General features: G+C 35.1%; 2 protein-coding genes across 6 annotated transcripts in view; one reads left to right on the plus strand and one right to left on the minus strand.

Moving 5' to 3' along the window:
* Nucleotides 1-24,719, minus strand: part of LOC135113233 (uncharacterized) — a 45,465-nt gene extending 20,746 nt beyond the window's left edge. The window contains exons 1-13 of one of the 5 annotated variants that reach the window (XR_010274784.1): nt 24,212-24,455; nt 22,279-22,374; nt 13,987-14,028; nt 12,206-12,306; nt 10,148-10,235; nt 9,838-9,901; nt 7,192-7,295; nt 3,319-3,435; nt 1,615-1,670; nt 1,275-1,359; nt 923-1,087; nt 640-828; nt 194-253 (exon numbers count right to left, since the gene is read on the minus strand). Coding sequence is in view for 4 of the 5 variants with exons in the window: in XM_064028448.1 (XP_063884518.1) it covers nt 194-253; nt 640-828; nt 923-1,087; nt 1,275-1,359; nt 1,615-1,670; nt 3,319-3,435; nt 7,192-7,295; nt 9,838-9,901; nt 10,148-10,235; nt 12,206-12,306; nt 13,987-14,028; nt 22,279-22,374; nt 24,212-24,223 (1,179 nt within the window). In the remaining variant the exon portion in view is untranslated. Of the gene's footprint in view, nt 1-193; nt 254-639; nt 829-922; nt 1,088-1,274; nt 1,360-1,614; nt 1,671-3,318; nt 3,436-7,191; nt 7,296-9,837; nt 9,902-10,147; nt 10,236-12,205; nt 12,307-13,986; nt 14,029-22,278; nt 22,847-24,194; nt 24,456-24,544 lie in introns of those variants that run through there. The other 4 variants (XM_064028570.1, XM_064028448.1, XM_064028632.1 and 1 more) reach the window with 4 other exon arrangements.
* LOC135114038 (uncharacterized) overlaps nt 23,135-25,000 on the plus strand; it is a 3,850-nt gene continuing 1,984 nt past the window's right edge. Inside the window, exon 1 of the mRNA XM_064029725.1 lies at nt 23,135-23,421. Within this exon, the coding sequence (XP_063885795.1) occupies nt 23,237-23,421 (185 nt within the window). The 5' untranslated portion in view covers nt 23,135-23,236. The remainder of the gene's footprint in view (nt 23,422-25,000) is intronic.

The following is a 25,000-nucleotide window of genomic DNA, read 5'->3' on the forward strand; positions in this document are numbered from 1 at the left end:
TATTCACTAATATACCTGTAATAAAAAGCTGGTCATTTGAAATAAGAGTAGTGGTGGTGGTGGTGGTGGTGGTGGTGGTGGTGGTGGTGGTGGTGATGATGATGATGATGATGATGATGATGATGATGATGATGATGATGATGATGATGATGATGATGATGCAAAACTCTCAATAGACATGTGGATCACTTACCTTATGATCTCCCATAGTGGTTGTCAGGCCAATAAGATTATATTTCACTTTACTGCCACTCTGCAAGAAAAGAATTTAAATATTTAGAAGCTGTCCTTTTACATGTGGTTCTAGTAAAGTTATATCTGGGTTTGTATTATATTCCAAATACACATTAAACTTCCAGCAAATGTAACTTAAAACATGGTAAAACAAATGATCATAACAAAAAAACTACAAATGTCAGAATCATACCAACATGTGAAGAGTTCTTTTTATCTTAATGTAATGAAGGGCAGTAATACTGAAATACTATTTAGAACTGACAATTTACATATAGGTTTGATGCATAAAATGTTAACACATTATGAATATGAGTTCTATTACATAATACCAAATAAGGATCTGCAACTGATTTAAAAAACATACTTATAGAGGTAAGTAAATTAAAGGCTCTGTTAACATACTGAATCAACAAGTTTCTTTGCTGCTTTGTCCAAGACGACACGATCACACCACGAAGGACAACGTGTCTGCATGTAATGAGAGCCTTCTCCTTCAGCACCTTCTTCAAATGGGTAACTTGGAGGAAAGGTGATGGGGAATTCTGCTAATCTATCTCCAAATTGTGCTACTTCTTGGTCAAATTCACGAAGCTGCAAAGAAATACAATACATAGGTGGATGTAATAAGAGATCAAAGCATTAGCACATGAGAATAAGAATGTAAAAACAAATTTTTAAGACTGACCCAGTTTCCATTGTCCTTGAGGAACACATTTTGGTGATCCTGATGCTTGAAGGTCTTCTTGGATACCATAAGCCGTACTTGACCTTTGTCATCTTGAAAATTCTGTGCTTTCTCATTTGTATCTGGTAGCTCTGCATCCACTAGTGTACATCCCTCACTAATTTTCTATTTGAAGAAAACAAAGTATTTGTAGGAAAAGGTGAGAAATTATTTATATTCTAACCTGGTTTTTCACAATATTTGTATATGGTAAAATATCTTTTACACAAAAATCTTTGCTATTCCCTTCCCTTTTTCCTTCACAATGTATCTATACAATGTTTCATATAGGTAGCAGCAGTTTATCACTTACCTTGACTACAGCTTGAGTATTGAGTCGGAAGTTGAAGTCTCCAAAGAGGAAGATTGGCACTTTTTCATAGTTGTCATTATGAAACCTAAAGATAAGATGTTGAAAAAATATTACACACACACACACACACACACACACACACACACACACACACACACACACACACACACACACACACACACACATATATATATATATATATATATATATATATATATATATATATATATATATATATATATATGATGAATTATATCTTCATACAGAATTAGTATCAATTATACTATATATCTTTTCAAAAACAAGCAAATAAAGAGGTGGAGAAACAAGAAGAGAATACCTGTCAAGTGTGTGCTCTAAAGCTCTTTTGCGGTTACGGCTGTACACTGATGGGAACTGAAATGCAAATACAATTAACCTGTTCAGATGAACTTTTACAAATTTGTGTTTATAAAATAAATACTTACTATACAACTTAAACTATTCAAATAATCTATATATCAAGGTGACATTCCTTGAAAAGGTAGTAAATGACACAAGCATACACTCACACTCAAAAGCATGCCCTTACACCCTTGCACCTATATGTTATACAAGTATTTTGTTCAAATTCTGTCAAAGAGATCACACACACCAGCATGTTAGCAAATGTATGATTTTGTAACTGACTCTAGTTTATGCTGCATTTACAAACACAAAATCCAATGATTTCTCTTATAAAAACCATTCAATCACTACTTTTTAAAAGTTCATGATAAAGCACAATAACATTTTTTTTCTAAAAATACTTTGATAAAAAGGATTATGCTAAGTGTCTTATACACTAGCAAATATGGCATGTACTTATATATTAAACTGCAAATAAAGTACGATAAAACCTCCATAAGTCAGCATAATAGGGGCTTAGCCTTTGCTGACTTTCAAAATTCTAACTCATATGAAATATCACTAAAAACCCTTGGAAACCCCTCCTGCATACTCAGGCTCTTCAGTTTCATCCCATTCTCTGTAAAACCTCCTCTAGCTCCTTGCTCTGAGGGCATGATGCTAAGAAAGCCTGTGGGATTTAATTAAAGATTGTAAAGTTTAGCCTTTGCAATGGCACCTTCCTGGTGCAGTTTTGTCTAGTTTCGTTTTGCAGTCTAATCTCGTGTCTTGTCTCTCTCAAATACCACAATTTTCCTTGTATTTTTCTTTCTTTTCTTAAAAAAAAATGTAAAGTAATTATTTAGTTGCTTCAATGTTATTGTTGTCAAAAGGGAGCTCAATAATGATCTAATCTTCATTCTCTAAATACTATGATATTTGTAATTTATCCAGTTGTCTTTTCTGGCCCTCAACTCTTCCCTTATCCTTATTATCAGTCCATTCCCTTTCTCTTCAATCAATCTGCTGTGCAGGCACTCTGCAATGCATATGTCTGCTGGGTCAAGTGAGGCCCAGGCTTGCCAGTTTTTTGTAACAAAAGTTCCAAAAAGCAGCAGTTTTTCACTTATGATGCCATGCCCTGAAGACATAGACAACCATGGTAGACCACTGTGTTCGCTACCTACCATAGCTGTTGTTATTATGTACAGATGTGTTCTCTGTTAACATAATTTATTTGATGCCCTGTTAGATTAGGAACCTATGTTTGATTTCATGAATCAAAACAAAATGCAAAGTAAAGCATAGGGCTTTCTTAAATGACTTTTTGCCCAACCCTGCATTAAGTTACATTAAGTTTGGTCTGGCTTGACTCAGTTTAGATGACATGGTGCCAACTTAGGAAAATTTTGCAGAAATCTATTTTTTTATATATTTATTTATTTTCTTTTTAACTGAATATTTTGTCACTTTGTTGACTTATGTGCCATTTCAACTTATAAGAGGTTTTAGTGTATTATATTAATACTAATGATTGTATTTGTCCGTTACGCATCACTAGTTTTACCATAGTGTCATGTTCAATAAAGGCTTATGTCTAAATCAAATAGGTAATGAATATAAATACGAAAGTAAATCCTCTGTGGTATGAATTAAATTCTAACACTGGTTTACTTACCCCTTCCATTGCAACAAAATTTGAAGCATCATGAAAAAGATGAATATTAACTAGATCAAACTTGGTTCCATTCAGACACCAGCGAGTTCTCATAAACCCTTTACGAGACCACTTGCACTGAAAAACAAATAGAAAAGTTAGATGTGTAATATCAATGAAATATTCATATCCTTCCTTGTCACTAAAATATAACACTTATCAGGTACACAACCTTAGATTTTGTGTGCTGGCAACTTAACTCTATAATCAGGAGTGCTATACCTGAAAGATAGCACAGCACCAATGTTTACCAATGTTTTGAGCATTAAGATCCCATTGAGATTTTGAATTAACAATACAAAATTAACATACTGCAGATATTTCATAACTGGTTCATTAAATCATAATCTATAAGACTGCTGACTTGTCACAATACCATGTGTCCTTGAAGTCAGTGGGGGCATGGGTCCCTAAATGTCTTTTAATGGCTAAAATCGCATGAAAGTGTGATAACCTTAGAGGTACAGCATATTGTAATAAGAGTCTTTGCTAATCCATATATCTGATATTGAAAGAGGTGAAGCAGCACAATGAAATCAAAGTTGATAAATAAGGTTTCTTAATGATTTCATACTGATGTCATACAGCAACATCACAATGTACAAATTACCAATGGCATGGGTCACAAGTCAGGGAAATATGCTATCAAAAGTAGGGCAAGGCAAAAATAAAGGACTCATTAATTCTGTAGTTCCATAATGGGAGAAAGTATGAAACCATGATGCTACATATTGGTAGGTCCTGAAATTAGTAGTTCCCACGGGCATTCACAAGACATGTTCAAGCCATTACTATACCTCAATAAATCAAAAACTCATTTGTGAATTAGTACATATATATATATATATATATATATATATATATATATATATATATATATATATATATATATATATATATATATATATATATATATGATCAAAAACTTATTTGTGATATATATATATATATATATATATATATATATATATATATATATATATATATATATATATATATATGATCAAAAACTTATTTGTGATATATATATATATATATATATATATATACACACACACACACACACACACACACACACACACACACACACACACACACACACACACACACACACACACACACACACAGTCCATTTTAGTATATAAAAAAGATTTTTCATAAAAAAATATAATTTCAATCTGAATTATAAGCAAATTGTCCTGAAAGCAACATGTGACCCAATGTTTTCTTTGCCATCCAGTATGTGGTATGGCTTCTTATTATCAGTCTCACAACTTTCAAGTTTTAAATAATTCCACAAAAAAAAAAAAAAAAAGAGAAGACTTTATTGAAACCTGGTAATCAGAACTTGACTGATTTGACAGCAAATTACCATAAATGTTCCTCTGTTGTGCAAAAATTGTAATAAACAATTAAATGTTTATATCAGATGATACTAGAACTATCTAAGTGTATGAATCTTAACAAATTGACAAGTTTCTGGTCTTATTCTTCTTGGTAATAGTTCAGTGTAGCCACTATTGAGATACATGTAATTAGGTGTTATCCATTCCAGGCTCATAGTGTTACACTGAAGAAAATATTCTTCGTCCAAATAAAACCATTTATCCAAGAAAATCTTCCCTGGATGAAGGTCATATCCAACTCACTGTTATCCTGTCCTCTATGGTATACCCCTGTACATCACTATAAAGATAAATGTTAGTATTCTTATAAAGGCAATAGCCTTGTGTTAATCAAGTAATGCATCACTACCATAGTAGTTACTTACTTAAACTGCTAAACACACACACACACACGCATATATATATATATATATATATATATATATATATATATATATATATATATATATATATATATATATATATATATATATATATTCTTCATAGAATAAAAATACATTTATATTCATAAAAGTTAATGATAATAGAATAATCAACTCTTCTGGTGAAATGGAGCTGGTAGTTGGCAGCCCTGAACAAATGGATGATGGCTGTGGCTCACTACTGCCGACTAGATGTTTGTATAACACCTGGTGGCACTGCTCATGTAACACGTGATAGTATTCCCCATGTTGTCCAGCTCAGCCCTCATAACCATAATTGCTTTAATGGGATTGACAATCACAAATTGTTACAACACGAGAGCTGAGCTGCTGAACTATACCAGACTGTCCAGCACCAGAAGGTAGCAATAGTGGTGCTGGTGGCTCTTACCTCCCATTAAGCTGATGAACTCACAATCACAGGTGGGTGTTATCATGATAAATTATTGTGATAATTTATCGCGCTAATGATATCAGGTTATCGGTTATCTGATAACTATTTTTCCCACATTATCAATTCATTGGTATCATCAGTACTTTTGGTTCCAAACTAGAAATAATCAATAATTTTAATTTTTGGAACATGAGCATGTTGAAGTATTAAACTTTCAAAATCAAATGTACCTAATTCTTTTGCTTAAAACAGGACTTTTCATTATTGAAGAGACAGGATAAACAATGAATTTGAATTTTTTTTTTAGATTTTTCTAAGTTTTCTAAGATAGAAATAAAGATCTGGATTAATCAATTTTTTTATTTAAAATACCAATATCGTTATTGCTAGTATCAATATTTTGGATTTATCAATTTATAGGTTACTGGTTATTGGGCGATAAGTTTATTGCCAGTTATTGATTATCGGTTATTGCCGATAAGGTTATCTTTATCAATGTATCAGTTATCGTGATAATCTTTTTCATTATTGCACCCAGCTAAGCTTACAATTCAAGATCCTCACTTATGCAAGAGTCAATTGCAAAAGCATACTCAGTGTGGTTTGAAAGATATTCACCCTGGCCAGCTTTTTATCTTATTGTATTTGTTCTCTCCAACCTACCCATTGACCATGCCAACCATGAATTTTCAAGATAGAAAATGGTAAAACTTTTTTTTAACATTAGATTAATTTTGGCAGAGATCGAGGGGCTGGAGCCAACACTATGAGGTTAGTTGGGGTGGTTTAGATTAAATTAATAATCCTAGCATAGAAGTCAAAGGGAACAGAGCTTTTGGTAGGTTTATTCTTTCCAAAACTTTGTATGCATAACAATGTACAAAAGGTCTAATTTAAGAAGGTATCATATGATACCACATGATGTAGCCCTTTGCAGACACAATGTCAATGCAAAATGTTTGGCTGGTCTGAGTGAATAACAGTCACATTACGCCAGGTCTTCAGATATCAGAATCCGACAGAAGGACTGATTTACCATTGTTGCATCACAATAGACCACTCTGCTTTTTGCATCTGACCTGATCAGCTGATCATACCAGATGAGGGTGAACCTCCTGCAGAGGCCCTTGAGGCCTGAAATTATTATTTGAGTTTGAAATTTGCAGTCAGTTATATAAATTATATGACAAGATAATGTAAACTTCATGCAAAAGAACTACAAGACATATTGAAGAAACACAATATCTAGGGCAATTGGGAAAGGTGCAAGGTGCTCATTTCTAACAACTACCATGCAAGATATCTAATATTAGGGATGTTTTGATATGAAATATTGGATACAGATTTTTATCTGTGCTCCTTTGTATAAAAGGATTGATAACTTCACACCAAATACCTCCTTTATAAAATTATAGGATAGAAATGTTTCCATGTTGTCTGTGCGGACAACTAGACAAGACTCACAAATATAGGAGAGTATAGGCAGGTTCTCCATTAAACATCATCCTCAGCAGTAAAAATGTGAGAGAAAGAAGGGATGGCTATGGGGCATGGAGGGCAGGGCACCAACCTTGATCATATAGATTGAAATTAAAACCACTGTTAAACATACCTCAGGGAAGAATTCCTGGGGAAATTTTGACTTTTCTTTTGTAGTGACATCTTCAATATTTCCTGAATATTCTCTTCTATCTAAACAATCTTTGAATTTCTTTTCTGAAATATAAAATGTATATAGTGATTTGAAGCATAAAATATTTAAAACAACTACTATGTCACTATAACTTACTGATAAACATTTGTACCTGCATATATATTTATGTGTTGGATAATATAATCAAATAGAAACACTCCTCATTATCTGCCAGGCAGGAATCTTAAAATAAATGATCAGCAGCATAAGCATTCCAATAAAAACATGCAGTAGATAATTTGATTAAATTAATTAATGTCAGTTAAATAAATGGTTAACATAAGTAGAAAATAGTCTTCTTGACTACATTCTCTATAGATACCAAAGTTTGTTGGATGAAGTACAGATTAGCATACTAGATCCTGATGATACCGTAACTGTTTTCCAGATAATACATCAGCACAATATCTACATCCAAAATCATTGATGTCATCACCTTCCCTACAGATACCACTGATGTAACTTTTTTTATTGTTTTTTTTTTAGATGAAGATTAAATATGTTTCCACTGTTTCAAATTTCACTTCTGGTTGAATTTGAAGTACCTAAGTATCATCCACATTCATGAATCACTAAAGAAATCCTTTGGGATTTTTATAAAATATTAAAGTACAAATAAATAAATCAAATAAAAAAAGCAAGATTTTCCCATGTATATATTGTGGCAAATTGGCCTCAGCTCAGGAACAAGGAATTTCAAGACCCCCCATTGAAATTAATCCTTAGTTATTGTTGAGTTCATGGCAGACAACTGCATGAATGAATTCATACGAGATACCAAGCTCTCCAGTGATATGGTAAACAATGATCTGCCAAGACAATGTCATATTTTTGTCAGTGCTTTTTATTGTGATGACAGTGACATATCTTCCTGGAACAGGGTAATTTGGCAGTTTTTTCTCTTGACTATGTTGTCACCATGTCCTTATGAATCTCCTTGGATAAGTACTTGATGCCGAGGTTATGGATGAATGTACAATGGACAATCTTGTCCATTTTCTTTGTATTTGCTGGTGTGTAAATTTCAACTACATAAAAAATGAATAAAATAAAATAAAGTTCTTTTTGTGTGTGTAATTATCAAGCTAATCTAAATCTGTATTTAGACAGCACTTTGTAGTTATTTTTCTTGTACCTTAGGCCACAAACTTATTAGTCATTCCTCACATGCAGACACAATTTTTTTCATCAATTAAAAGCATAAACTAGTAGGGCAAGAGAAGGAGCCTTTCTCACTGCTTCACTGCATCTCCAAATAAGCATTCATATAAGCTGACTTTCTATTCTGAGCAAATCTTGATATGATCAATTCATAAACTTTGTCGGCACTATGTCCTCTCCACAGCTTAATAAAGTACTGTATTAAAGTCTTATCTGCTTGTTTTATATTTTTTGTAGAGGTATAGAGTTCTTCGAATTTATTTAATCCTCTTTTTAAAGATTTTTATTTCATTAAATTCAAATCAGAATAATAATGTAAATAGATAAATAATGAAGCCTGCAACCACTGACCAATCACATTAACTTTGTTGCACTGCAAAATTAGAAGCTGACCAATTACAGCCAGCTGTTTACCCTGAATACATATATATTTTTTTCTACTAAATAATTCTATGAAGGCAAAAATAGGCTTAGCACATCCTGAGCTACACAGACCTCCTCACTTCAATAATAAAGCTGTGCAACTATGGGATATAACTTAACAATGGAACAATGGGAGCATGATTCTAAACCATGCTATTTCAATATAACAGATTTTCACATTTTACTGAAAAGATCACAATGTTGCAGGTTAGTCAAAGTGTTTCTTCTTAGGAGTCCACATCACTAACTGTCAACATCCCAGAAATTTATAAGTCAGAACTGTGTGTATGAGCAACTAAAACAGTGAAACAAGTCTGTGATGTTTTTTGTTTCTTTTTACATTACCAGCCAATGGGATGTGAATTCAGGATCTTTGAGGTTTTGTTGTATTAATTAAATGTATTAATCAAACAGTTTCAAAACTCATTAAATATTTCACAACTGGATAATACATCAAATCCTACAAATTATATATATATATAAAAAGACTATCATTATGATATCTTGAATTCAACTTTGAGATTGTATGTTTAGCTTGAGCATACAGCATTAGCAATATGCAACAATTATTCCTTTTTGTATGGGTGTCCACTATATTGGAGCATATCAGTGGAGTGGACTCAAGCCATATAGAAGAACAGGTGTTGTTGGACAGAACCTATAAAAATATTTTTGCTAACAGATCTCAGCACTACTGAGTGACTGTCACAGAACACTTATATGGTTGGCAGAATCACTAAAGTATGTCAGGTCATAATTACCTAATGAATGAATAATGGAACAAGGGTGAAGTATACAGCTATTGTAAAGCTACTGTAAAGAGGGACGAAATATGATTGAAAATCCATGTGATAAATCTTTATACAGATCATTCAGATACACAAAACGGAGAAAACACATGACAAACAATAAGACATTAAATATAAATATTGGAGGTTCTGTCTACAATGAATGAAAAGTATGAACAAAGTTACACAATACCTTCAAAGTCCCATAACTGAACATCTTGTATGCTTTGGTGAATGAAGTATAGGTTTCCTAGGGCCTGGAAAAAAAAAAAATCAATTATGAACATTTATAATTTCTCTCTCTCTCTCTCTCTCTCTCTCTCTCTCTCTCTCTCTCTCTCTCTCTCTCTCTCTCTCTCTCTCTCTCTCTCTATATATATATATATATATGTATATATAATTTGTACTAAAGAACATCAATCAATATCTGACTACAATGACAAAATTTTTTTGCACTCAACCTTGGCTCTAAAACAAAAAAATATCTCAAGGGAAGTACTTACAGTGAACTTTTCAGCAGATTCGTACTCTTCATCTAAGTAAACTCTAATCTTGTCAAAGGGTAGCATTGTTCCTCTATTCATCAATGATCTGGAATAAAGATAATTATCTTTATTATATGCTGACAATTTATCTTTTAAGTAAGATTCCTGAATATTAAGGGAACAAGCACAAGGGAGTTGAAAGCTTTTTTGTCTCATCAGTTCCTCTACTCTGACAGACTGTCTGGATTTTCATTCATACAGCCACGATGTTGCACCTCTTTTTTTCTACTGTTATTTCCATAGTTACTGTTTTTCTGAACCTGCTAATTGGATGTCTATCGCACCCCTACAGCCTTACTGCACAAGAATTTCTATTTATTCATATCCATATGCTGCTCACATTACTAATACAAGAGTTACCCAACATCTTTACTCTTTTGTCTCTAAAGCTTACTGTAAAAACCATTAAGCTTTGGAATTCTCTTCCACTTTCCATATTTCTTCTTGCCTTTAACTGGAACTACTTCCAGTATATTGCCAAAGTTTAACTGACAAAATATATCTAAAATGTATATTTCCTTGATGAGCAAGCTGAGCATCAAATTTTCACATTATTACAATTCAAATTCAAATCTATAGAAGAATATAAATTAATTAGCTATGATTCAGGGCTGTAAAAAAGTAATGGAACTGCTGGATATAAGCCAGTAAGGATTAGATCTGTATGCAACTCAAGACAGGCAACACCTAGCAACTCTAACTAGATAACTTTCCACAATGCCATTACATCATGCAGACTCATTCAGCTAAGCAACCAGATAGGTGTTTTTAAACCTGTGTTATGTACTGTTTGGTTGCTTAGTTTTACACGTAAGTCTGCCCCCTTGTAAGGTAATACTCACTTATAACCTGGATTCCATTTACAAACTGGAGTTTCCAAAAGTATCATAAAATCTCCAAAATCTTAAGTGGCTAGCTCTTTTGATTCACCTTCCTAAAGAATAAGTACCATTATGCATGTTTCTTTTATTCTCTCTCTCTCTCTCTCTCTCTCTCTCTCTCTCTCTCTCTCTCTCTCTCTCTCTCTCTCTCTCTCTCTCTCTCTCTCTCACACACAAAATTAAAAAAAATAAATAAAAATAAATAAATAAATAAATAAATAAAACAAATACAATGGGTAGCCAACTTTGTTTCTGAATACTGAAATGCTAAGTATGGGCTAAAGCCAGATGCAAGATGAAAGAAGCTGAAAGCTACATTTTTATAATGCATTCATGCTGGCCTAACCTCAATCCTGCGTTGCCACCACATTTAAATAAGAACATAAAAACATACAAAAATAATGTGAAGCTGCAAAAAACCATCAGGCCTACACATGGCAGGCCCTGTATGAAACATACACTAGAATATTTATGAAGTATTCCTTACAAGCCTGATGATTCTACATCATGATGGGATGAACATGATGGACAGATTGCTTGAGTCTACATCACTTAGGAGACCAGGCACTGATTGGCTATACTTATACTGTCACATATTCACAATTCTAACTTTCATTGCTAGTAGTTTTGCTTTACCTTTTCAATTACATAATTGTCATATAGTACTGTGCCATATTGACACCAATTCTAATTAATACTCTTAGTCACATATTCTGAATTTACTGTTCATGGAGAACTCCAAGTTATTTTTTTATATAAAGTTATCTTTTATTTAAAGAGTAGTATTGTGAAAAAAATAAATAAAAAAATAAAAAAATAATTGATTTAGTATTTTTCAAATCAAACTGAAATAAAAAAATGCATTTATTATTTTTCATCAAATGAAATAAAAGTATTTATTATTTTTTCAAACAAGATTACTTCCCAATTCTCACCAGAAGGTAGTGAGACAGGTAATCATAATCATAAATGAACAAAACTAGTCAATTTTTAATTTACACAGTTATATATTATACTTATATTATATTCATATTATACTTGTAGCATTTCAGAAAAGGCTTAATTATCAATTCTTTACAATTTTTAGAAACTTTACAATTTTTGAATGGGAAACAATTACATGTTTCCAACCAACCTTATAAAATGCTCCACATGTTGCATGCTCTCCTCATAATTCTTGCCACCCACCTCCTGGCAGTGAAGGGCAATGAAGTGGGGCTCGTGTTCCTCCACAGTCTGAACACAAACAAACATGAAGAAACATTAACATATACACTTCCTGAAATTAATAACTGAAGGCTAATAGAGTCTCAAACATTTCATAATTTTGAGTTGAGAGAAATGTTTCAGAACAAAAATAACACAGTAGCATATCACAGAATTTATACAAAGATGAAAAGAATATTTTATCCATTTACTACAAGATTAATCAGGCTGATGATGTTATAGCATTTATTTTTGTGGCTTGGATGCAAGAACCTGATACTGAATGCTTTGAAGCTAAAGACACATTCATGGAAACCTTATATTGATCCTATTATGACACAAAATTACATGTGTTAAGTCACATGTACTAATTACTGTCCCCCCCCTTGGAAGCTGGAGTCAAAGCCTGTCAACTTTAGGGGGTGGGGGGGAGGAGCAGAGGGAGTGGCTTGTTCTAGCAAACATTCAGAAATGACTGCCCTTGACTCTGGCTTCCAAGCAGGAGATAAATAATATAATATACAACTATACCATCACATCTGACATAGTAATACAGTACAGCTATGTAATGTCCCACACAGTATGTATAAACAAATACTGTGAGCAATTAACTAAAGCACATTTACTTGCTATATAATTCTAATCTTGCTGAAAATTATCTTAAACCAAACTATGCACAAGACACTGACACTTACAATATGTGCAGCAAAGAAAAGACTGATTGCAAGATGATAAAAAAAAAAAAAAAAAAAAAAAAAAAAAAAAAAAAAAAACATGTAATTAAGAATGACAAGGTTTGACTAGCTTGTTGCGAAACACACATGCATGGCAAAGACTGGCAGAAAACATGAAGTGGTAAAGTTGAATGTGAACAATAGACTGTGCAGGTTCATCCCTTTGAAACTCCCCACTTGTTTTCTCCCTTCCTACAACTTGAACCAATTTAAGAGAGGAGTATCATGACATCAAAACTTATTTGGCTTCCATTTTTTATTTTCTGCCTTTTGGGAATAGCAAAATTACCATGCTTCTCTCCCTTTTCTTGCCCTTGGCTGGCAGCCTTTATGCAATATATATATATATATATATATATATATATATATATATATATATATATATATATATATATATATATATATATATATATATATATATATATATAATTGCCATTAGAAAGAGAGAACTCCCAGAACAATATATAAATAATATCATGTACTATTTCCATTTTGTTAATCTTTTGGCTTTGTATGTTCTCAAAAGTTATTAATTACATCCTTGTAGCCATTTTCTTCCATGTACGGTAGTGTAGCAGACAAAATAATACATTTTAACAAGCGTTTGTTGTGAGAATGTAAGTCCATAACAATGTTTGGTCCAATACTGTGATAATGATTTAAAGACAAGCATTTTTTTTTCTTTTTTTATCTGGCACCTGTTCCTAAGAACTCCACTCATATGAATGGTCATGATAGGTCTCCACCTTGTAGAGGGACAACTGAGAAAAAATATTGGGACAACTGTGACCACAGCAAGTCCAGAAAACAAAGATGTGTGACATGGTTATGTTAGCAATACCTTGTGCTCAATGGCTAGTTTGGTTGAGACATCTCTATGTCCCAGTTTTCATACCAGCTGCCATCTCACAAAGTAAGGATCATGGTAAGGACTTCTTGTCATATGCACTAAAAAAAATTAAGGAGTTTCACTTACCTTCAAGAATTCTGTAATCCATGGCTTCAGCATAGTGTCAGGCTAAAAAAAAAAGAGGCAAATTATACATTGATATAATTGTGTATTATAATCCATCACAAATCATAATCACCAGATAACTATCTCACACTAAACAGTGCTCAGTCATGTTCCTTTACACCCCTAGTAAGCTTCCAAAGAATGTCAAAAACACTTTCAATTTATTTTTTATCCTTTTTTTTAATAATTGTATCAACATACCATCATAAATCTGCAATCATGAACTTTAAACAAACCATTACACATTACATTAACCATTACACAAAATATAGTATAAGCACATGCTTAAGGCATCAAAGAAAGGAGGCGCCCCCTTTTTTTTTTTGGTGGGTTCCCTCCAGTGCAAACAGTACAGTTGAAGTAGAACCTTGAGGAGAAACAGCCTAATATTAAGGCTGTTATGGCTAGAACAAACTTTAAATATTACTTATAAATGACACAAGATTCCACAAATGTGCAACTGTGAAAAAAAATGATCAGTTAGCATTCAGGATGAGATGCGATGAGAGGTTAGTGAAACTGAACCTGGTGTGAAACTGAACCTGTTGTGTTAGTTCTCATATAACAATATGGAAAAGTGATTGTATATGAAAGCAAATAACCAAAGACAAACTTGCCTCAATACCAAATAAGCTAATGTATGTAACTTTGCAGTGGAGGATGCTGGATAATCTTATTTTCAACCACTGGCCTCTGTCCTTCCTACTCCTCCCTTCATCACAATATCACTGTTTTCATAATTTAAAGAGACATATTCCACACTCAGTTTCATGAAATTAGCCGCTGTTATCTGAGAATAACTTACTAAGTTGCATTTTATCCAGTTGTTAGGTCAAATCCCAAGATTCTTGACCTCATCTCTTCTATATCATCCATTCATTCCTATCCTTTCTCTTCACTTTGCCAACCCAGTGCAATCTACTTGATCTCATCACTTCAATGATGCTCTCCTGAAGTCCACTTTTAAGTTCACTTGCCAGGCCATTTCTCATAATGGCACAGGAGATCCATCTCACTATGCTCTCTCCACCCCACATTTCACCTGTTACACTGAGGCCTTTTCATATATACTTAAACACAATGTTTCACTGCCATCAAACACTGCACTTATTCATGAATTATCACACATACAGCACACTTGTTCATTCTGCCATTCATGTTTAAGAGAAGTGTTCTCATTCTTAAAAGGGAATCAAGTCCAAATTTGTTCTACCAATTTTTTGCAGCATGGATATTTCTGATGCACATCCTACACCACATATATCCCATAAAGAACATAACACATCAATGTACCGTACAGACTGAATTTCAGTATGAATACTTGAACTTTACATCTCTGATTACATCAATGTGAGCACTACTGCATGCCCTGCAAGTAAAGATCCGTTACATTATTCAGATGCTCATGCATCAATGTACATTGTATGCATCTAGTTAACACATTATACATATGATGAAACTGGCCCAACCCTTTCCAGGTCAACTGTATCTCTGTCTTTGCAAATTTTTTTTTAAGTTCTGCATTCTGCAACCAAGTATCCTACTTCACTACCACCTTTCTTCATTTTGTTTTTCTTCTTCCTCTTGGGCAGATGCATCTCCAGTATAATGTTAATTATTTAACATCACTGGTCAAGACCTCTCATAACCTATGTCTTCTTAAATGTATTACAATAATGCCTATAACATGCTTACACTAATACTGTACTATACATCAGAATTGAGGGATTGACAAGGGCTACATTAATGAACAGCTCAGCATGTGGTTTACAAACAGTGAGGAATAGCACAATTACCATTACATTTAGCCAATAGTTAACTGTTCTCTCACATTTTGAGAATATATAGGTACTATTTATGTAAAAAATGCGCTTACAGAAATATCACAGTCTATATAAAGTTTCCTTGGTCTACTCTATTTGGGAAGAATCTGTATGATGAATGGTTCCAGTCATCCAGCATTTTTTTTTTTATTGTGGAACACATCTGGTATAGACAGGATTAAGCAAGTGTGGAAAGAGTTGACCTGCAGTAAATAAATGTGTTAGAGTGGCAGAGAGCAACTTGACATTTTCAGACAGTGGCATTTGATTGCGGGCATTTAGAGAAGCTGTAACAATCTCAAAATAATGTTCTGAAATTTAAGAAAAATAATTTAAAGGCTTGATATGAAAGAGGTGCAACCAGGACTTGAGCCTATGATAGATACTTATAATACTTAACTTTAAATTAAATTGTGTCAATCACTATTGCCTAAATGGAACTGGATCAAGATTGAATGTGCAACCACTACATATCTCTACTTCTCCCATATTTTTTTCATTTATTTATTCATTTATTTGATTAGCCTACCTATTTATTTATTCAATTTGACAAGCTTCTTCAGCCAAGATGTCTGATCTTTTTAGAACAGCTTACTGTACACAGTTGATGCCATCATTGCCATCACTGTAACAACATAACTAATGTCTTGAAACACTGAGATATCAATATAAAGGTTTGAGCCATGACAGTGCAGTAGCCAAGGCATAAAATCAGTGACAGGACACTCAAGTTAAATAGCTGTTTATCAATTAAGGTAAAATAATCACCAAAATCCAAGTAGAGTTTGATTAACCCTGAATGGTCACTGCAGAGCTACCAAGCTCACTACCAAGGAGGGCCTGATGGAGCAAGCCTAGCAAAGGTTATGTTTGAGTGATGATATGGTAATGCAGAGAGAGAGAGAGAGAGAGAGAGAGAGAGAGAGAGAGAGAGAGAGAGAGAGAGAGAGAGAGAGAGAGAGAGAGAGAGAGAGAGAGAGAGAGAGAGAGAGAGAGAGAGAGAGAGAGAGAGAGAGAGAGAGAGAGAGAGAGAGAGAGAGAGAGAGAGAGAGAGAGAGAGAGAGAGAGAAATAAACTGGGCTGTAGTGATATGGTTGTGTCAGTAACCAAAAGGATGCAAAAAGAACTTACAGCCGAAGCCAAGAGAACTCCTTCTCTGCCTCCCCCTACACAGGAAACAGCTATTCCTTAGAAGGAAAGTGTGATGGTGGGCATATCAGCGAGAAGAAAAAAGTTGGTCAAAGAGGAAGTCATTGTGTTGTTGATTCAGAACACAAGTGACAGCAAGTAATGCACAGCACTGCTTTTATTTGCTCATTAGTTTGGTGGAATTACCAATATGAGCAAATCAGCATCCTTCTTTCATGCTTTGTCCAATCTCCACAGTTCCTCTTGCCCTTTTCAGTGCAGAGGTCATTCTGAGAAAAGCAACAGGTAGCTGATTTTTTCCCACCTACCCAATGGCTATTAATGCCACTTTTTTGTCAAATGAATGCAGTACACATGTCTGCAAAGTGGCCAATACAAACTACACAGAAAAAAAGTATTCAAGAAAGAGAACAACATAAACTACAGGAAAACATTCTGCCTGAGAGAAAACTGGAGTATACTGACAAGATGCTTGCTTTGACTGGGTTCTCATGCTGAGTGCTGATGTATGCAGTTTTGAACATTTTGAAATAGTGGAGTCTAATCATAAATATACAGCATATCTCTATTCACTCAGATTCTGCTCCTGTGCAACACAACTGAAAGCCTCTTTATGACACTATTTTCACATTCATAAGAGTACAATAAAGATAACATACAATAAGGCTAAATATTCACATGCAGAATACAAGTCAAGAAAACACTACATGATCATCAAACCAGATGAATAAGGCCAGCCAGGATGGTATGCTCATCCTCCCATATGGTGTAGAAATCTACAGTGATTTCAATTCAAAAGTAGTTCATGCAAGAAATATTGAAGTCAACCTGAATAATAGCAGATATATGTAGAGATAAGTTAATATTTATACAACTCAAGTTAAGCAGAACTACTTGCAGAAAAAAAAAAAAAAAAGCCACTGATATCATGAACAACCATGATAAAGAATTGGTCTATGCAAGGATTTTTCATTTCAATGCTTAGCTGATAATAGTAGACATGGACACAGGATAATATGAGCAAAGGTCCCATCTTGTATGTCATCAACTTCATCTGAGGCTGTCTGCAAGGCATCAAGAAGCCTTGCCAACCAAGATTAGGGGAAGATCTGCTCTATAATCCACATCACTGTCACCTACTGCCTGGCAGTACGGGCCCAAGCTTGCACTACCTGACACCTCAACCAAAAGATATCACTGTAGATAGGTAGATATCAATGCAGTATCATCCCAGCCACTATGTCTGTCATTAACAAGATGTAAATGCTTCAGAGTACGTATTTAACTTTGGTTCATTAGATTTTATCCAAGTTTACTTTAGTTCTTAAATGACCTATTTTTTATATATTTTCAGTTGCTGGCTGCCTGTCTTCAGCCTCTCTCTCACTGTCAGTGTAGCATCTCTTGCTATCTTCTACCACTATTTTCACACTAACCACTCTTCTGATCTTGCTAACTGCATGCCTCCCCCTACTCCTACAATCTCACTGCACAAGATTTTCTACTTTCTCTCATCACTATTCTGTCCACCTTTCTAATGCAAGAATTAAGTAGTATTCTCAATCATTCATCCCTTTTCTATAAACTCTGGAATTCCTTGCCTGGTTCTGTATTTCTACCTTCCTGACTTGAACTCTTTCAAGAGGGAGGTTTCAAGACACTTATCCTCCAGTTTTTGAAGTTTGCTTCTGATTGTTCGGGAACTGGCACTGAAAGCTTAGATACGTCTGAGCTTCAAGAGGAAAGTGTTGTGCCAGGAATCAAGCCCAGGACCTGAGCACAAAAGCCTGCCAAGTTATTGATTGAGCAATAGGTGTATCCTGTGCTCAAACAGGGTTGTGGCAGCATCTATGTTAGGATCATTATACAAATGCAAACACATCTTTAAGAGTAACACAGTTACTTTTAGCTAGCAGTCAATTTAATGGCAGTCATAGGGTAGTGGGGCTACCAAATTTATGAGTTAGCAAGTGTGGGCGATGGGTCACAGGCCTACATACTGTTACTAATGTTGGGTGTGTATTCCAACACAAGGACAGGCTTCCATGTCTTCCTTTCTCATTATTATAGTTATGAAGGGCAGTATGAAATCATTCACTCCTGTGTTTTGCTGACTGAACATCACTCACTGTATAGATATTATAGAAACAATTTTACAATATACACCAGAAAATCCTCCGTTATTGAAGTTATCCTCATGAAACCAAAACAATAACATAACTTTTCAGTACTACCAATCTGTGAGAAAATATATTGACGGGAGTGACTCGTATGTACATATCTCATACACGAAAAAATAAGAAAAAAAATTAACATAAATAATGTGCACACTACATTCTGTTGTACACACCGAGATATTGTGTAGTGTTGAAACAAATAGCCATAACCACACATCAACACACTCTGAGGGAGTGCATGGTTTTGAAAAAATTGACAAGCATCAGTTGGTGGGCCATTTCTAGGAAGCACTTAACTGAGATGTCATCCTGATAAGTAATTCTACTTATAAGTATGATTTTCACATAGCTGAAGGCTTGTCAACACAATGCTTTGTAGCAAGATCTGTGTTAGAGGCAGAGTTTTAAAACCCATCTCTGGACACCAATCCTACATGACATCCGGCCCAATTGTTTTGAGTGGGATAGATCCTCAGTGCTCCATAAAAAAAAATTCAACAATGGGCTTCTGATGAGTTTAAAACACTTCTTCATCAAATTACAGGAACAATATCCATGCATGAAGAATACAAAATGTATAAAATACAAGATGAGAAATGTAAGCAGTACCAGTCTAAAACTGAAAAAATTCTCCATATGAATAGTGCCATGAAAATGTGGATCCACTGAAAAATTTGCAGATTTTTTTCTTAGCATTGACATCCAAATGCTCGACAGTAACTGCCATGTGACACCATCTATAAGCCACTGATCACCAATGTCTCAGCACCATGCACCATAGTGAGGACACTTGGCCAGTTTCACCACCATTTGCCACTTGTTGTATCAGAGTGCACAACACAAAGCAGTGAGGTTAATCCTTAAGCAGAAGCCAACCTGACTTGGCCAGATACTCCACGAGCTGTGTAACCAAGCAGCACAAGATGGATTTTCAACACCACCAAGACAGTGTAGTACAAACTATGCTCTGCAATGAGTGCTGTGAGGCATCACAGTGTTGAAGAATTAGCCTTATGTCCACACTACAATGCACAGTATTAAAAACAGCAGATGGCTGATGAAGTGGTGCCACAAGGCAGTCAAGGCTAAACATTATGAGGGGAATGGACAATGACACAAAGAAAAGTCTGAATTTAATTATCCACAACATTTATAGGTATGCAAACAGTACATACATGGAGCTATGACATGCTGTGATTTGTTCTTGACTGGCACTACACACATTTATCACATTATTTTCTTTGTATTTGATACACATGGATATTGCTTCACTACTAGCAAAACACACCTTTCTCTTCTTGTACAGTTGCTACTTTTCTCTAATACTGTGAGTGGTGTAAAGTTGCATAGTCTGTACCTGATTGAAATGCATTTGCACTTTGATGAGGCATGTTGTGTTTTTTTACATCCACTCAACAGAGACCATGTTGAGGACCATTCCTGGGGAATGATGACCTCAAGTCTATCCTAACAGGTGGCAAGCTTGCTGATGATCATGATCTCCCATGCACAGTAAGGCCCAATCTGATTATGCAGCTTGACATTTTTCCAACACAATCACTAACAATTATGTATTACAAAGCACAGTACAGATGGATCTTCACACAATGCATGCTACAGCCCATGGTGTGGATGGGTATTCTGGCAGTGCACACACTCAGAGATCTGTTTTGTTAAATTTGGCAATGCCCTCAACTGTTTGGCCATGAGGAAACTTCACATGGCATTTAGATGTGGGAGCTGCAGGACAAAGACAGGCTGGCTAGCACTGAATCTCACATTTCGTATGTATGTATATATATATATATATATATATATATATATATATATATATATATATATATATATATATATATATATATATATATATATATATATATAACTATTTCAGAGTTTTTTTTTTGGTATAATTGCAGTTTCCCCCAATAAACTGCACGTAAGTATGAAGTGTCTCACGGTCTAGATTACACTGCTAAGAGCATTTCTATCCCCATATTATCTTGTTGCAAATGAATAATAAGGTTGGGACGGAATTTCAAAGATTTACCTCAGTTTTTAGCTGGGATCCTGTTTCCACAGTCATTGAAAGGATAGTGAGTGTGTTCATGTGTTTGTTATCAATGCTGGAGTGTGTTCATGTGTTTGTTATCAATGCTGCGCAGACACTCTAGGTGCATGACTCCCAGTCATGTGTTCTGACGTTTAATGACGTCCGGTGGCCTGCTGCCAATCATGGAAGTCATCGTTAGGTTAGGTTAGGATAAGTAAGGTTAGGTAAGGTTAGGATAGGTTAGGTTAGGATAGGTTAGGTTAGGATAGGTAAGGTTAGGTAAGGTTAGGTTAGGTAGGTTAGGTTACCTTAGCTTTCTGGTTGTGTTCGAATATACTAATGGTGGGGAACAAGGGGGGCACAGCCTCCTGATTATAATAAGTTTTTGGTTTGCTACATTTAGGAAATTTCCTTGACTTCTAGGGAAATTTCCCTACATTTTCAAAGTCTATATATCACTCGTATGTGCCCCCCCCAAAAAAAATCCCGGTTCCCCACAGGCCCCCAAGCTTGCTGGAGGGGTTGGGGGTGTGTGGGTAGAGATTGGGGATATTGGGTGAAACTGCAAATTTACCTTTTTTTTTAATTTTTTTATGGTGGGTTTTGATGCATATTGAACTGAATTCACTTGATTATCTATGAAAATCACTTAAAGGGAGATTTTTTGTCATTAATAAAATTCTAAAGAAACAAAAATGAATTATTCATCAAGAAAATTATAAGACCAATTCACAGCATATCGAAAAATATCAGCCAAAAAAGTTTCACGTTGAAATAAGGCGGGATGTTGTTTACCGAAAATTTCGCTATCAGCCTTCCCCCCCCACCCCCTTTACGTCTGTCATGCTAGCATCATTCCCATTCTTCAGTTTCAATTGTAGCCACTATTTTTGAAGGCTAACGTTCATCAGTCATAAAATTCGTGCCTAATTCACACCAAAAATGAAATCGTGCATGATAATGATGGATATCTTAATGAACACCAAATTAACGAGGTTAGTATGGTTGTACAGGTGTAATGTTCACCTGTGTTGGAAGACAAAAAGTACTTTACCTGTTCAAAACAAGAAGCAATGTTGGCTGTCACAAGTAGCAAACGTGTATTGGACCCGCCAGCCATGGTGAGACTTAGAGAGCCACTGAGCCCACACTAGAGAGAGAGGGAGAGGAGAGTCAGACAGTGCCACCACAACCACCACCACCACCACACTACCACCGCAGCCCCACAACCACACCGCTACAGCCTACTACACTACACAGGCTTCCTCTTTATTGGATTACACAGCGCCATCTTAGGTTCGGTAATATCTGGTGGAGAGAATAAGTAACCAGTTATATCGTCTCCTCCACATCGATATCAACACACAGGCCGCAGCCCACAGAAAACGGCCCCGCCTGCAGGGGTGTGCAAGGCAACTGGTGGCGATGGGTGGGCAGGGCAGCCACACACATACACACACACACAGACACACACACACCACTTTCTTTCTCGTTTTTTTTTCTTTTCACCGCGCTATATCATAAATATACACGCCACGATTTTAGTTTGTTACGAGCGCCTTTCTATGAGCTAGTGTGTGAGGAAATGAATCCCAGTGAGATTGTTTTAGAATGATTCCGAGGGCTTGCTTATGTAAATGGCTATTTCTCAACGCTGCAATTAACATGTGGGGTATCTTTCTCATCACACTTTATCATTATTATAAGTACCCACACAAAACAAGAGTACTAATACCTTATGTTACAAAGAATAAAGAAAAAAGAAAATACTGTGTAAAACATGTTCGTTCTGGTTGTTGGATATTCGACAAGTGAATATTTTCGTAAAACTGCTTCTTCATTTGTTGATATGAATTACGTTAAAAGTGCGTGAAAAATAATAAAATTGTTGTTCTGTTGTTTTGGTGCGTCCTTATTGTATGTGTAGGAGTCTCTGGCAAGGATAGGCAGCCTCATATGCCCCTCCCTCGCCCTTTCCCTCTCTTTTTATACTATTCTGGGTAGACTTCGCCATGGCAGGATTAAGAGCACGCAAGAAGCTGCACATGATAGCAGCGTTCTTACTCGTGACATTTCTGTATCTTAAGAAAGGGAAGCAACTCAGGAACTATGAACTTTTTCTCCCACACCAAGAACCCAAAGAGGTGTGGAATGTACTGGCTGATTTTAGCAACATAGCGCAAATGAATACCAGAATGTGAGTATCCACTGTGTCCTCCCTCAAGTTTACAGTGAATCTGGTGAGTCCTAATAACCGCCGTATTGGCATTTGTTTCTTTGCATATAATAGAGACACGAGGCGGTAACCACCACGGCAACCTGTTGCTTGAATATCAGACTACCCAACTATTTATTACACACACACACACACACACACGCACACACACCGCTGCCAGAAAGAAACTTGGGTGTTGATTTGGTAATTAGGATAGGCTTCTTATTCTACACCGCTTTAAGCTATTAGCAGACACGCTGCATGGAGCCTCTGGTCATTACAATTGTTGCATACAACGAATATTAATCTTCAGTGTGTATGTTATTTTACGGAAAATTATCGTCCACGAAGAAAGTCATGTGAATTAAATTTATGCATAGGATATATTATTTTAATATAAAGTACTGATTTTGAAAATGAACATTCTCAGAAGGTACAGGTTGTGTCACGAGATACGACTCACGTCATTTTGCAATCTTGAAAACCTCCTCTCAGCGAAATGACTGTAGTCATAGTCTATTAAACTAAAAAAAAAAAAAAAAAAAAAAGGAAAATGAGAGGGGATAAGCAATCATGCGTCAACCTCATCCTGTTTTATCTCTTGAGAGAGAGAGAGAGAGAGAGAGAGAGAGAGAGAGAGAGAGAGAGAGAGAATTTCGGAAGTACCCTTTTACAATTGTATTCATTACGTATCTTTATTAATAACTACTTTTGTGTACGAAGGTGGATTTAAACTTTTAGTGTTTGACACATACCTTTGCTTTATACTCACTCTTTCTAGCATATGTCAGTGATTTCCTCAATCGAACTTCATATGTATCCAGATGTTGATAACCTCGCTCCACCTCTTCGCCCAATTTTCTTTCCCAACATTCGCCACTGATGTAAAATAACGTGATAGCTAAAGGTATTTTTGTTCTTACTTTACAGTGTCAGGTGCGACTGAGAGAACCTATCAGTATTTATAATCTAATTAAGACGATTTTGTATGTCGATTTACTTTACACGAGTATTTCTTGTGTGTTCAAGTTGTTCACTGTCATCTTCATGTCCGGCCACGTAGTTGGTTATCTTTACCTTGAAATCGGTCAACGTCAATGCTTACAGTACTGTGATTCCATTTGTTTGGTCAGATTGCTCCCATTACGACACAGACGTTTCCTCCCCACACGGTCGTTGTCAATGACTAGTTTTTGTCGCCACAACTTGAGCACTTCATGAAGCCCTCCCGCAACAACAAAACGAGAGCTCTGGAGTGATCAGTCTGGCGTCTCCCTCGGGATAAGTGAACCTGGCCCCTGCTTCGGAATATCTCTCCGTCTATTTTGTTATTGAATTTATTTATTTATTCATTCATTTATCCATTCCCTCGTGTGTGTGTGTGTGTGTGTGTGTGTGTGTGTGTGTATATATACATACATACATATATATATATATATATATATATATATATATATATATATATATATATATATATATATATATATATATATATATATATATCAAGGATAATCACAGTGTGCATCTATGTATGTAAATCGAAGCATGCATGTATGTATAC

This window comes from Scylla paramamosain, chromosome 1 (assembly GCF_035594125.1).
Source record: "Scylla paramamosain isolate STU-SP2022 chromosome 1, ASM3559412v1, whole genome shotgun sequence".
Lineage (NCBI taxonomy): Eukaryota > Metazoa > Arthropoda > Malacostraca > Decapoda > Portunidae > Scylla > Scylla paramamosain.